General features: G+C 37.4%; 1 protein-coding gene across 3 annotated transcripts in view; it reads right to left on the reverse strand.

Moving 5' to 3' along the window:
* The window catches only part of CDH8 (cadherin 8), a 153,562-nt gene that overhangs the window by 53,235 nt on the left and 86,437 nt on the right, over positions 1–13,890 (reverse strand). For all 3 annotated transcript variants that reach the window (XM_051805977.1, XM_051805976.1, XM_051805978.1), the window contains exons 6-8: positions 13,052–13,219; positions 9,030–9,217; positions 6,132–6,385 (exon numbers count right to left, since the gene is read on the reverse strand). In XM_051805977.1, coding sequence (XP_051661937.1) covers positions 6,132–6,385; positions 9,030–9,217; positions 13,052–13,219 — 610 coding nt within the window. The remainder of the gene's footprint in view (positions 1–6,131; positions 6,386–9,029; positions 9,218–13,051; positions 13,220–13,890) is intronic.

Raw genomic sequence — 13,890 nt, forward strand, 5'->3', positions numbered from 1 at the left:
TCAGTGAATCACCATTTTCCTATAAAGCACTGCAAACGCTGAAGGGCTGATTGTTTTATGGATTGACATCACTGATTTTTAACAAAACAAGCTTCATCTGACAGGCAGTCACAGTTTGCAAATGTGGGTGTCCAGGTAAATTATGCAGCCTAAACAGAGGCAGCCTGACAAGGCGACAGAGCTGTGGTAGATTGGTCCAACGGTGCATTAAGCAGGATGATGATTTAAAGCTCAGAACTGGATCTCCAGGAAAGCTTTTATGTTTGTCCATTTTCACAGAGTTATTCTATTAATGAATTATTTGCAAAAAGAAACTAAATGGCAAAATTGAGCCCTCAATTTTTAGACAAGGAGAGGTAGGGAACGAGGGAGCTCAGTGATAAACTATTGATACGGTTCAACAAAAATTGATTTCAAGGGGTTTTACTGAATCCTGATTGTGGATTTATACAAAAGCCTTTCAAGCCTTTGTGTCTGTGTATTACACAACTAACAGCATGCACTGACAGTTTTTACATCTGTTCTGCATTGTATCAAGGTATAATAGAGTGAGCTGGGATATGGTATCAGCCTGGATTACGTTATGGAGTGGTCAGAAAAGGGACTCAAGACTGTCAGTCTCTCATCACATTTCTACTTTTTGCAAGTACACTGTTCAAATTCACTGATAAAAGAACAAGAGTATATTTTGCTACAGTGACAATGGCACAGTTATCTAAAAATCAGCTATTCCATTCTGGTTTATGCTTTATCATAGGCAATTTCCAAAAAAATTCTGATTTGGTTGTTCCTTTATGTGCTACAATAAACACATTCTGATGAACTCAATCTCACTCCAGCCTGACACAATTGATTTTAACAGACATAGCATTAGGATCTGATTTCAAAGCTTGGGATTATTGTGTTCTTTTTTTTTTTTTTACTTCAGTGCCAGATATTTTCATATTTAGAATGAAAGTTACATTACAATTAGGTTGCTTGTGCAATGCATTCTGCAAGACACAGCTCACTTTCAAAACCTTAGTTTTTAATTATGAAAATTTATCAAAACGTTTAAAGATGTATTGCTAAAGATCAAGGGTAGTGTGATAACACTGTAAAGTCATTAACAACTTAAGAGTGAAAGCCCCAGTTTAACTAGGAAATGGGATTTTTTTTGATATTTACTTGTTCTGTTTTTAAGTTCTGAGAAGAACTAGTTTCACTCAGTTAAAAATTACTAGTTTGGTAAGAAGAGTACCAGAAAAAAATGAAGTAAAATTACAAATATCTGTGCCTAAAGCTTGGCACATGCATCTGTATTTGGACATTTAAGTAAACTGATTTTGTAGTGAGCTCCACATACTCAGTGCTCAATGGTTTAATGGGAATTGTACTAAACTCAGCACTTCTGAAAATCAGGTCACCTGTGTGGAAGAATAAAGCTGTAGGTGCCTAACTTCAGGCAATCATTTTTGAAAATGGATCTTAACCTTATTTTGATGTCTCCCTAGCTCCAATCAAAGTATTAAAAGTAAAATTCTGGTACTAGTGAAGTTAGTAAAAAATACCTTATAGCCTTTCACAGGTTTAAGATTTCACTCAAGAAAATACAGGAAAGACAGTTTTTAAAGATGACTCCTTAAAAAAGGTTGATTCCTCTCTTTTACTTCTCGATTTTTATGTAATGACACTGAAAGAACTCTACTGATATCAAACATTTATGAATTTTTTACAGTCTACAAACAAAATAAAATGTGAAATGCTTGTATGCTATTTAATGTTTAGTTGACCTGGGCTTGACATACATTTTACTGAGAGAAGACACAGTTTTTCTCTAAGGATCAATCCTTCTTTAAATGTTCCTGTTGAAGTTATAGAACAGTGAGTGACACATTTGTGAGTTTATTATGTTGCATTTCATCTCATCCCAATAATATTTATTCACAACACAATCCCAGCATTCAAGAGGAAACGTTTTTAACATAAGTTACAAGTCTTTACAAGCCAACAAAGAGGTAAAACCCCTACCCTGGTTTTATTTGATAAATATTTGGTGCAAAACCAAAAAATTAAATCTGTACTGTCATAAACCTGGGAAAACTAATAGTTCATTTGCAGTTTCCTTTTCATGATAATGGTGTTGTAACTCTTTTTAATGGGAATGCATTGTCAGATCCATAAAACATACATAAAACATATATTACTCTAAAAATGAGAAAAGAACATCTTGGGAAATAATATCTTTGGAAATTGCCATAAAGCCAGCACAGGTTATTGGGAAGTTTGGGTTAGTTTATGAGTCTGCTATGGCAATTATAGGAACGACCCCACAGTGATTTAACAGAAGACTTAAACTGATTCTCAGTCCTGCTCCTGCACTGCTGCTGTTATGACTTGATTTGATCTGCTCTTTATTTGCACCAATGTAAATATGAGCAGAAATCCTTTTTTGCTGCCCCTGCTGAGGTTGGAATCCCAGCACTGATACCCCACCAGTGGCAAATCCCCATTGTTTATTAATGCCAGGCAGATGGGACATCCTACTTAGTGACAGATAAACACTTGCACCATTGGGGAGGCACAAAATGTTGTCTCTAGGTTTTTAAGGCCTCCTGTGAATTAAGAAAATGATCAACTGCTGCCAAAGATGAAATCTCTGCTGATATGAATGGGGAGAAGCTGCTACAGCAAAGCTTATCTCTCCACAAAGAGACACTGAGGGGCAGTGATTTATGGGGGGCAGATGCAGCATAGGAAGAAAGATTATTACTCATGGTTCTTGCTATGTGCTTGGATCATGCTTTATCCAACATAATTTACTGCAGACAAATACAACATAGTCAGAAAATAGCAGCAGAAACATGAAGTAAGTGCTGCTGGTGTCTGTAGTTGTGTGTTAAGGGAGAATGATCCTCCAAGGCTGATACTGCACCCAGAATGTACCACCCTTCCTACACCAGTAAAGCTCTGCACCCAGCTTAGCTAAACCCACTGGGTCCCTCTCCCAAGAGAGAGCCATGTGCTCCAGATGTGGTTCCAACACATGCTTCTGAAATGACTGGGCTAAAATAAGACAAACTACAGCCCATTTTTTACAATTATTAGCCAAATTTGTAAGTCCTTTCCACCATCAGGCTTAAAAATGAGGAAGCCCTAAAGTGACATGCTCTGCAGAATGGCAATTAAGGATAAAGGAGAGATTTTGCTGCTTGGTTTTAAAAACAACAGGTAAGGAAAAGTATCATAGAGTCATAGAACATCCTGACCCACGAGGATCATTTAATTCCAACTTCTGGCTCTTCACAGGACAACCCCACAATCCCAACTATACACCTGCTTGTGAACTTCTGAGAGGCTCCACACCTTTAGATCAAGTGATGCAAAGATCAGACAACGTTCCATCTCTTCTAAGCAAGAATGAAAAACAAAGGAGTGGTGTATTGCACAGAGATGAGGATGAACATACTTTTTGTTTCTTAAAAAAAAACCACAGGAAATCACAGAATCACAGAATGGTCTGGGTTGGAAGGGACCTTAAAGATCATCTTATTCCAACCCCCTGCCCTGGTCCCACTAGACCAAAAGACAAGTTTCTTGCCAGGCTGTTGTTTAGAATCATTTTTCTGAATTCTTTAATGTTTTGTCCCATGAATTAATATTCATTCCCATGTTCAGAGATATTCAAGTTTCATTTCATTTATGGCACTGCAATACTCCTGAATTTACAGAGCTTTTTTGTATCAGACTCATGTAAAGCAGACGTGGTATTGGGAGCACACGAGGTGATTCGTTTCTGTTTGTGCTGCCTGGGTTTTCATAACAAATAATACACAAAAGCTCTGTCTAACCAAAATATTGATAGAACAGATAGCTATTGAAAAATGTAATTTCCTTGAACTACAATTGGTTGTTGCCTCCCAAAATTCTGTTTTGAAGAAAAGATACATTAAAAAAGGCCAGGCAACACTGAGCACTAAAACAGCCCATCATTTTTAGAACAGATTGGTTTAACTCTGTTTTTTTGAATTTTTAATTAAAGTTTAGTATTTTTGAAATTGTATCATAGAACATATACATAAAATTTACATCACATACGTGATACAATAACAGAATAAACACTTGAAATGCACATTCCAATGAAAGAAAAAAAGGCTTCTATTTTTCTTAAAACCTGACATGTTCCTATTTTGTTCCAAATTGGAAAGAAAGTAATTGCATCTCTGCCCCCTATTTGTATCTGATGAATATTTTTTCTCCTTTAGTAGTAGAATTACTAATTTGAAATCCACTTTTTTTTGTCTTAAAATATTTTTTAATGCAAAGTCATGGGAAAAAAAAAAATTGGGCTTTCCAGAGCTCTCTCAGACAAAGACAAATTAATCAGGTGAGCAGACAAGAGCAAAAAAGTTGCATAGAAAATTGAGGTCTGTATATTTCTTAATTAGCTATAAAGCCAATACTGTGGGAAACAATTAAATCCTCTAAAGTACTGCATATGATTATTAAAAGAAGATATAAATCATACTAATTGATTACCCATTTGTTTAAATGTAAGGAATTTTGGCCAATTCTGTTACATGTATGCCAAATGTTTCCATATGACTTGATGAGTAACAACATTCTAATTCAGTTTGCACACACGAAATATTTTTGCTTTTAAGAGTTTAAAAGTCTCTTGATTTATAAAACGATGAACAAATGAAAATCAAGTAAATTTTTAACTCAGTCCTCTTTTTGGGTTTGGACAGAACAAAGAGGCTCAATTTTAGGACACAGGTAGGCTTGTAGCTGGTCTAAATTATTAGGGGTTTGGGGCAGGACAAGAAAAGAATTCCAGGGCAACAGAACAAGAGTGGAAAAATAGCCAAGTTAAAACAGAAGCAGGAGTGAAGCCAGGCTGAGATGAGGAATAAATGGGACAGGATGAAGAGGTTGAGGAGCCCAGGACCAAACCAAGAGTAAGGCAGAGCAGGGTAGAGGGAAGGAACTAAGGTTAAAGTGAAAGGGAAATGACTACTGAGCTGGAATAAAAGGAAGAAAGCCAACTTGCTGTCCCCGTGTCTGCCTTCACACACCCTTCCAAGGCCCTTGGCTTTGCACCAGCAATGCAAGGCATTTTCCACAGACACCAGTGGTCAGCAGTAACAAAATAAGGGGTGGAGCCACTGCTCCAATTGTGACAGATCAAACTGCCCACTCTATGTCACTGCTGTTTACAAATCTTAGTTAACACTGTGTTCAGCTAGTTCTGAAAGTCTGATTTAGAAATGAGAATCACAGAATACCCTGAGCTGGAAGGGACCCACAAGGACCATCCAAGTCCAACTCCTGGCCCTGCACAGACACCCCAACAATCCCACCCTGTCCCTCAGAGCGTTTTCCAAACCCTCCTGGAGCTCTGGCAGCCTTGGGGCTGTGCCCACTGCCCTGGGGAGCCTGGGCAGTGCCCAACCAGCCTCTGGGGGAAGAACCTTTTGCTGAGATCCAACCTGAGCCTACCCTGACACAGCTCCAGCCATTCCCTGAGTGCTGCCCCTGCTCACAGAGAGCAGAGATTGGAGCTACCCCTCATGAGGAAGCTGCAAAGGGGGAGGAGAAAATGTGTGCTCGTCAAATGAGATAGAAACCAACAATCTGATGGAACTGGAATAACAGATTTTGTTCAAATTAAATCAAAAAGAGAAAAACATTGTCAACTGAAGACTCAAAAGTCATATGGGCATAATGATCTCCGACTTTCTATCTTTAAAGCAGGAATGGGTTTAGACAAAGGAATACAAAATACATTTTGACGACCTTACAACTGCATGGCACAAACTCAGTATTGTTAGTGCAGACACTACAGGATTATTTAAATTCACTGCAGACATTCACACTGATGATTCAACCCCATCCAACCTCATATTTCTCAAAAGAAATGCTCACATTTCTCATTTTCATTGCATTCCTCTGTTTCATAAGACTACTCCTGTGGCAAGGAGCATTTGGGGGACCTTGAAAATGATCTGAACTGATAAACTTTAACATCATCAACCAAATCCTATATGAGTATTTTCAGAGAAACAGAACAGTGTCACACAATGGGTAAGGGAAGCACACTTAGGACTCTGCCAGTAGTTTTTCCAAAGAGCACTTTAAAGCAGCACTACCTTATAGGGCTGGAAGACACGTCGGGGTCATGGGCCGTCACCTGACCAAGCACAGAGTTAAGAGCAGCATTTTCATGCACTTCCAGAAGGTAAGTAGGTGAGGAAAAGACTGGTGGCTCATCAGCATCCTCTACTACAATTTTTACCGTTGCTGTATCCTTGAAGGGGCCTCCGCTGATGAAGCGAGGGTCGATGTGGGTGTTGGCCGCCTCTACCTTCAGAGTATAGGATTTTTTGGTCTCAAAGTCCAGTGGCTGTTAAGAATGACAAAGATAAATGTCTTTTACTAATGGCCACAGAGAAAGAACAAGTGACTGTAATGCTGATGGATGGGAGTTATGTGCATTTCAGCACGTTCAGTGAGTTTTAATGCAATCGCTTCCCACTCCCAGAAACCCAACCTGCAGATTTTCTAGGCATGTGTTGATATCTGTTTATTTATCAGCCTCAGAGAAAACAAAACTGTTTCCTTTCTTTTCACAAGAAATTTACTGAAATATTCTCTCTCCTGAATTATACCATTACAATTACATATCAGATAAACACTACAAATTTGTTGGTGATGGCATGACTTGCATAGTAATAATGCACTTGATCAGTGCTTTGGTAGTTGGAGATAAGAAAAAAAAATATACTAGCTCCACAAAGAATAAATATTTTATTACTTCCAGAACCATGTGAAAAATTCAAAGAACTAGCAATTACTATTGGTTGGACATGAGAGACAATATGTGGAAAAATGTAGAGCTAATCATATAAGAAACTACTTCAATATTATTGCACTTCAGGTTCCCATGTATTTCAGTTTATAGGGGTAGATGAGGTAGACATCTCTCAGGAATTTCTTAAAACTGTAGCAATTCCTACTACTGTATCTTTTTTTTTTCTTTTTTTTCCCCAGAAACGGAATCTCAAAACCAATTACTTTATTCCACCAATATACCTGCCATGTCACCACTGTTTTTACTATTTTACAGTTCCATATTAAAGCATAAAAGACGAAAACACGGTGGATTTAAAGGAATGAAATAACAAATAAACCCCAAATCTGTGACACTTTTGAGCCTTAGACTTTTTCATTAGAGGAGATTCAAGTTTGTGTCTTGAAGCACACCAGTATATTCACTATATAATTCTCTTGTGTCTCACAACGATTCAAATTTCAAAGATGTAAATTGCCAAGCATTGGAAAGATATTAAGATTTGCATTATAATGTCCCAGGGATAAAAAAAAGAGGACATAGACATTCTGAATCTGCAATGCAAATACCAGCAAGAGCACAAACAGGAATCTTCAGGAAGTCTGTCAAAGCCTTCAATATGTATATGCTCAAATTCTGTTGATTTTTTTCAGGTATGAATCAAGCTCTAATGGGATTTGCTCTCTCTCACAAAGTCTAGTAAACATGAGAAAAACTTGCTTCTTTAGCAGCTCTTAAATTAGTGAGCTTTTGTAATTATGAATGGTGATTTACAAATCAGCATATTCACAAGTTCCCAATCATGGCTCCTGCAGCACTTTTTCCATTGCTTTTCATGTGCTTTACAGAAATGACAGCACCCCAATACATTTAGTCGTGCTTAATCAGAATATCATATTGAAAATTTACTCAGCATCGTCTGGAGCCCACGAATTTATGCTCAAGAAAATCTGCTGGTGAACAGTCCCCTCCATACATCATCTACTGTAGTAGAACCAAAATTATTATTGCTGTCAAAATGAATATATGAAACAACATTATGTTGGAGATTCAGTTATGAAATAAAGCCAAGGGAACTGGGGCAAAAGGCTAATTGCCTTAGCTTACAAAAGAGGCCACAGCATACAATAAACAACAGTGAGGAAGATCTGGGATGTATATCACAATTTTCTCTTTAGAAGAACAAATCTAAATTTAGATAAATATACATCAGCTTATTATAAATCTACAGTGCTGACCCAGTCACTGAGAAAAAGTTTTGACAGGCAATCTGCCTGACCTCTTTAATTACAGGTAAAAGTGGACTATTAATTACCTGTACTCACTGGACTCTTTTTTCAGTGGGATGTCATGTTTTGGGTTTTGTTTACTTTTGTTTTTTAAAAACAAAGATTCATTTAGAGTGCTCTGTGGTACTTAGTTAAAACCCTCTCTGCCAGCACTGTAAGTTATATTCATGTGCTTTTTTTGAACACAGCATGAGAAACAGCTTTTTTTATCCTTCCCCAGAAAATAATGACAACTAAATCTGCAATTAATGTTTTGCTGGCTTAGCTGGACAAGTTTTGTCCTAGATATGCTGTCTGTCCCCATATTTCTGTATATAATTGGGTAGTGTTTCTGTTGTGTATGTGCAAATACCTCCCTTTACATACATCAAGACTGTACAAGCATAGAAAAGTTCACATAATTTTCTTTAGGGCCAAAATTTGACACTTCTCATGTGAAACTACTGATCTCCTTGATAACATTCACTGAAATCCTTATTCATTGAGTGTTGAGAGTTCAACATGAGAAAAGGTGGAAAACTAAGCCTCTCACACATCAGGCAGTTTAAGTAATTCCCTATGATTTACTTTTTCTCATAACAGCTATGCAGAAAACCAAATAATTGAGAAAAGGTATTTGATGAAAACCCAGCCAAGATTTTATGGAAGTTTACACCACCACCAAAGCCAAATCTAATCTACTCTTTTGCTTCAACCCCATGGAAGCCCAGATAAGATTAACACACTCCCAGCATCCCTGGATGTCTCCCCAGTTGTCACCTAAATGAGAAGTGTGAGGGACGTGGCCAATGCACCCCTTTTTCATCACTCCACTGGCCTGACACCTCATCCATAGAGAAAAGAATCCCTGGCTGGGTAGTTGTATGTAAAGTAAACATGTATTTTTTTTTAACAGAGAGATGATTTACCTTTCTCACTCTAATAATGCCGTCCTGAGTTTGTGCATCTGTAGTAATTTCAAATATATCCATTCCATCTCCTTCAATAATATCATAGGATGATTTAGCATTCTCTCCAATATCCAGGTCATTTGCTTTCACCCTTCCTATTGGTTCACCAAGAGCAACATCTTCCATTACTGAGAAGTGATACAGACCTTACAAATAAGAGGAAAACACTAAACATTACACCTGGTTCCAGTGTCCCTTGTGTGCTTTTCAATGTTTATACTTCCCCAGTGCAAACTCTTGAGAAGCCCAACTGATACAACCCACATTTACACAAGTTATTTACTGAAAGCAGCAAAATGTGTTCCTCACACAGGAATATTCAGTTTACTGTATGTGAATGTTCTTTTCATTCCACTAGTCTCCTGCATCTTCCTTGCAGGGACGCTTAGTGTTGGCAAACACAAATATCAAGCTATTTTCAACGCTGGAAGCACGTGAAGTTCTCTCCTGCTGACACTGTTGAACTTACCTTTTTATTTATAGACATTTTATTTACATGGAGTTAGAATTTGACCATGAAACTCTGGCTTTTAACCTGTAGAAAACTGGTCTCATACTTTAAAAAAAAGTATTGTGCAAATACTTATATAACTTCAAATGTTTACTAATTTTTAAAATTTGTTTTGGTTTTGTTTGTTTGTTTAAGCCCTTCCACCTCCCACTTGTGGTAAGAAACTAATCAAGAAACATCCAAGGAAACTCCCCAGATTTATGTTTTATTGGCAACAATAACTTCATGGCAATCATCGCTGTATTTACTATTTGGTTCTACAGTTACACTGAAATCCACTAGAAACTGCCATTCAAATTGTCAGCATTTTATTTTTTGTAACACTTGCTTCAAACCTTTTAACCAAAAAAATGTCCAAAATCTATTTAAATATATTATTTTAGGTAGGAATTTTATTAAGACAACCTCAAAATACCCACTTTACTACTGTATCTCCCTGTTCCTAACAGTGTTTTAAAACCCAGAAGACACATGCATGTTTTACATAAAAAACTCTCTCTGGAGTCCCTGTCTTTTTACTTCTTCATAATTTAAACTTATTGAAGCTACAGTTAATACATGATCTAATGAAATGTAGTGTTATTTAGTAGTTAAAATAGGCAAAAAGAATTCAAGGATGAGATCATGAAGATAGTTTTTGACAGAAGGTTCTGGCCTTGTTCTTCTCTGTCCCCCTGTTGTTGTACGACAGTCTGTATTTTTTTCTATTATGTGCAGTAATATTTTTCCAAGAACAATGTTCTGGAGTTGTTGCTTTACCTGTTTTAGACTGATTGCAGCAGCAACAGTTGAAAACAGGAAGGAAACTGGGAGGAATTCACAAACAGATATATTTACTACTCATGGGGCCTGTCCCAAAGCGATTTGTTTTTAACGTTTCCAGGTTAAATTATTAGAGATAATTTGGAGATCATCAAGATTCCTCAGAATATCCATAAGGGCTCACAAACAATGAGCAGCCAAAGCAGTGAAGTGCCTCGGGAGACTAAGTTATGTATTCATCATTTATAGTGCTGGCCACACGTTGTGGTTTGAGTCTCCAGGCACAGCCAACTGCATTTTTAAGTCGAAATTTTGCTTCTCGGATTTATTAAGACAGTTTACAAAGCATTGTAACCAAGAAAATAATGCTGCAGTTGACTCTTTCTACACAAATCCCTCTCTGGAATTACCAAGCGTGCTGTCATAGTGCAGAGCTGACCAAAAACCCACATTATGCATCTTTGAAAGCCCTTTGGTTTCCACAGCAGCGCACGGTTCTCCTCATTACAATTCCGCGGTAAACTGCCGGGTTAAAAACTTCGGTGACTTATAAAACGCCTCTAAAATTATTTCAAAGAGATCACAGAAGTAGCGAAAGTTCATCTTTTTCATTTCTAAAACCCGGGAGGCTAGCACTCTGAAATCAAACCATAAATATACATTTCTGTCCTGCCTGGAAACAATAACCCGATAAAACACACAGCTTCCTGAGCTCATTACCATTTATTGTGCAAGCAGCATGTATTACATCTTATGAATTTCGATTTCATTCTGGTTAGGCTGATTGTGAGTTTGATCCTTTCCTATTTTCCTTTCCAGGCAAATGCAAACCGTGCTTCAACAGTATAAAAAAATGTTAGGCTTGATCAGCTCCTGTCTAAGGCCAGAGAGTGGCTAATCTGCAGGGCTGGGCAGCAAGCTCTGACTGCTGGGGTTTAAAAGGTAGAATTTTTAACAATATCTAGTTATAATATTACTATGGCTCATAATTAAATGCAATATGTGGAGAATACCCAGGTTTGTTTCTCCTGATGGATTTGCATAATGGTCAGGGTTATACCAGGGTGGTTATTCCCAGATGGAAACTTGACTCCTACACCAGAATGCACTGAGTAAACAGCTTCAAAGGCAGCACCTTGCTTGTTGGAGGAAAACTGATCTTGGGAGAAAATATATTCCAGGGATAGTGCTGAAATCTTCCTGATGCTCCCAGTCAGTGTGTCACTGTTCCCAAACTGCAGGAGAACAGATGGGAGCCAACTGCACAGGGAAAGGGCCCTTCCACCTCCCTGTGCTCCCTGCTGAGACCTCCCCTAAAGGTACCAGTTTGGACCAGTTGTGCTGCTGATTTTCGGGTCAGATTTTTGTCACGCTGGCAGCCAAAGGCTTTTTGAGACAGGAGCAGTGATACAAATATAAAGGTAAGCTGGCAAAGGTAGGACTGTAGTCCCTGAGTTACAGGGACAGTGCATTGCAGGTGTAAAGGAAATGTCCCTCTGCATTCTGGTGATATGGTTCATGTGTAGGAGTTCACATTATCAGGGAAATTGCTGGAAAATGCTAACACACAGAGACAAGCAATGCAATGGGATACAAAGTAAAAAATTTACGTTTCCTACTTTATGAGAGAAAACCTTTTATTGTGCAGAGTGCTTATCTGTTAAAAACCACTAAGATGAGGTAATAAAATATATATTGTGCAAATAAGTTTTTAGCTCTGCTTATTTATTTTAGATTTCTCCCTCTGTCCATCTTTATGGGCATTTTCTAGACTACAGAAGAGTATTCATCTCATGCAGAGTACTAGGACAAACCCATTTTACTCTGTGCCCTCAGAACAGGGCAAAAGTGGACTTCAGGTCATGCATATGTAAGACAGAATTAATTTTACATTGATTCCATGAGTACCTTAATAGAAAAAAACATACTCCTAATGAAGCAAAAGTGATACAAAGTCTAGAAGCACACTCAAACCAAACTGACTCTTATTACCTTATAATTTTAATTTTCCAGAACAAGCTGGATAAAATGATAAGTGTCTAATAGTGTGTTAGATTGCACCTGTTCCAAATAAAATTGATCCAGTCAATATTCTCATCCCTCTCCTTTTTTCTTTTTGTCTTCATCTTGGAAATAAACTACAAAGCTTGCAGAGAATCTCAGCAGGATGCCAAATCATTTTAACCTAGCTCAGCAAGATACCCGCTGGAACCACAGTAGTAAATATGGATTTTGAATTAAAGATCAACAATTATCTAGACTCAGACTTATCTTCTTTGTTTTCTTCACTATTACCTAATTAGTCAAACCTTTATTTCTTTTATCTGTTATATATGTCTTTTACTGGTGGGGTCACTTGTCTGCATGAGATGGAAGCAACAAAGCACATAGAAACAACTGCACTGAGAGTAAATATGTTTATTTTAAAAGTCCCCAAGCCCTTCTGTGTGGATGCAAGAGGGGTAACAAGGAAGACTCAGATCTGTGTACACTCTTGTGGACATAATTCCCTCTTACCTAAGCTCTTAATGAGACAGAGGGCTATTAAACTTTCTCTAGCAACAGCTACATTTTTTTAAAGTTACAGTACAAACCCAGCCAATATAAACATTAAATAAATAAAAAACCAGCTTGAATAAAAAAAAAAACAATAAAACAACAGTAGAATACTTTCTTATATAGAACACATATGCACAATGGCACTTACTCTGTGCAAATTTGGGAGGATTGTCATTAACATCCGTGAGTGTAATTGTCACTGTGGTAGTTCCAGAGAGTCCACCCATATGTCCTCCCATGTCCTTTGCTTGGATGACCACAAAATATTCCTCTTTGGCTTCTCTGTCCATGTTGGGAAGAGCTGTTTTAATTATAGCTACAATAATGGGGGGGAAAAACAGTCAGGTACAGACTCAAATTCAGTTTGCAGATGGTTTTATGGATAAACATAAATATTGGTATCCAAAAAACTGCTAAAGGTCCATCTCTTGATACAAAGGATGAAGAATTTGAGATTTTCAAAAAAGCATAATAGAGGTCACCTACCTTGATTTAACTAGCAATGTAATGAAACTACTGTTCAAAACCCAAGACTTAATCATAGCTGTGTGCTAAACATTATTTTTTACATTTTGTTCCTGACAAACTTCTTGGTTGCTGTGGCACCACCCACAGAAATCCATTCATTGTTTCTCCACAGAATTCCCAAACAAGACAAATACATGGGAAACTGAATCTGTAAACATCTGTGACGTTGTTAAAATATTTTCAATGTAGAGAAGTAAAATAATCTGTTGTATATCAAGATATAAAATGTCAGTGGGATAGCAGCAAATATCAGCAATGGACAACACAATTAAAACCAGGGCAAACTCTTACAGATTTCATGGGCAATGAAATAATAAAGTCACTTTTTCTTTCCAAAACTTTTCCACCTGTGATGTGCCACTATATTCTCAATATGTATACAAAGTGCAACACTAAATGTTTAATGGTAAAATTAACAAGTGTTCATCAGAGTTTAGTAATGTCCACCATAATAATAAG

The sequence above is a fragment of the Manacus candei genome, unplaced genomic scaffold (genome assembly GCF_025592945.1).
Source record: "Manacus candei isolate 608988 ecotype Guabito, Panama unplaced genomic scaffold, ASM2559294v1 h1tg000065l, whole genome shotgun sequence".
Taxonomy (NCBI): Eukaryota; Metazoa; Chordata; class Aves; order Passeriformes; family Pipridae; genus Manacus; species Manacus candei.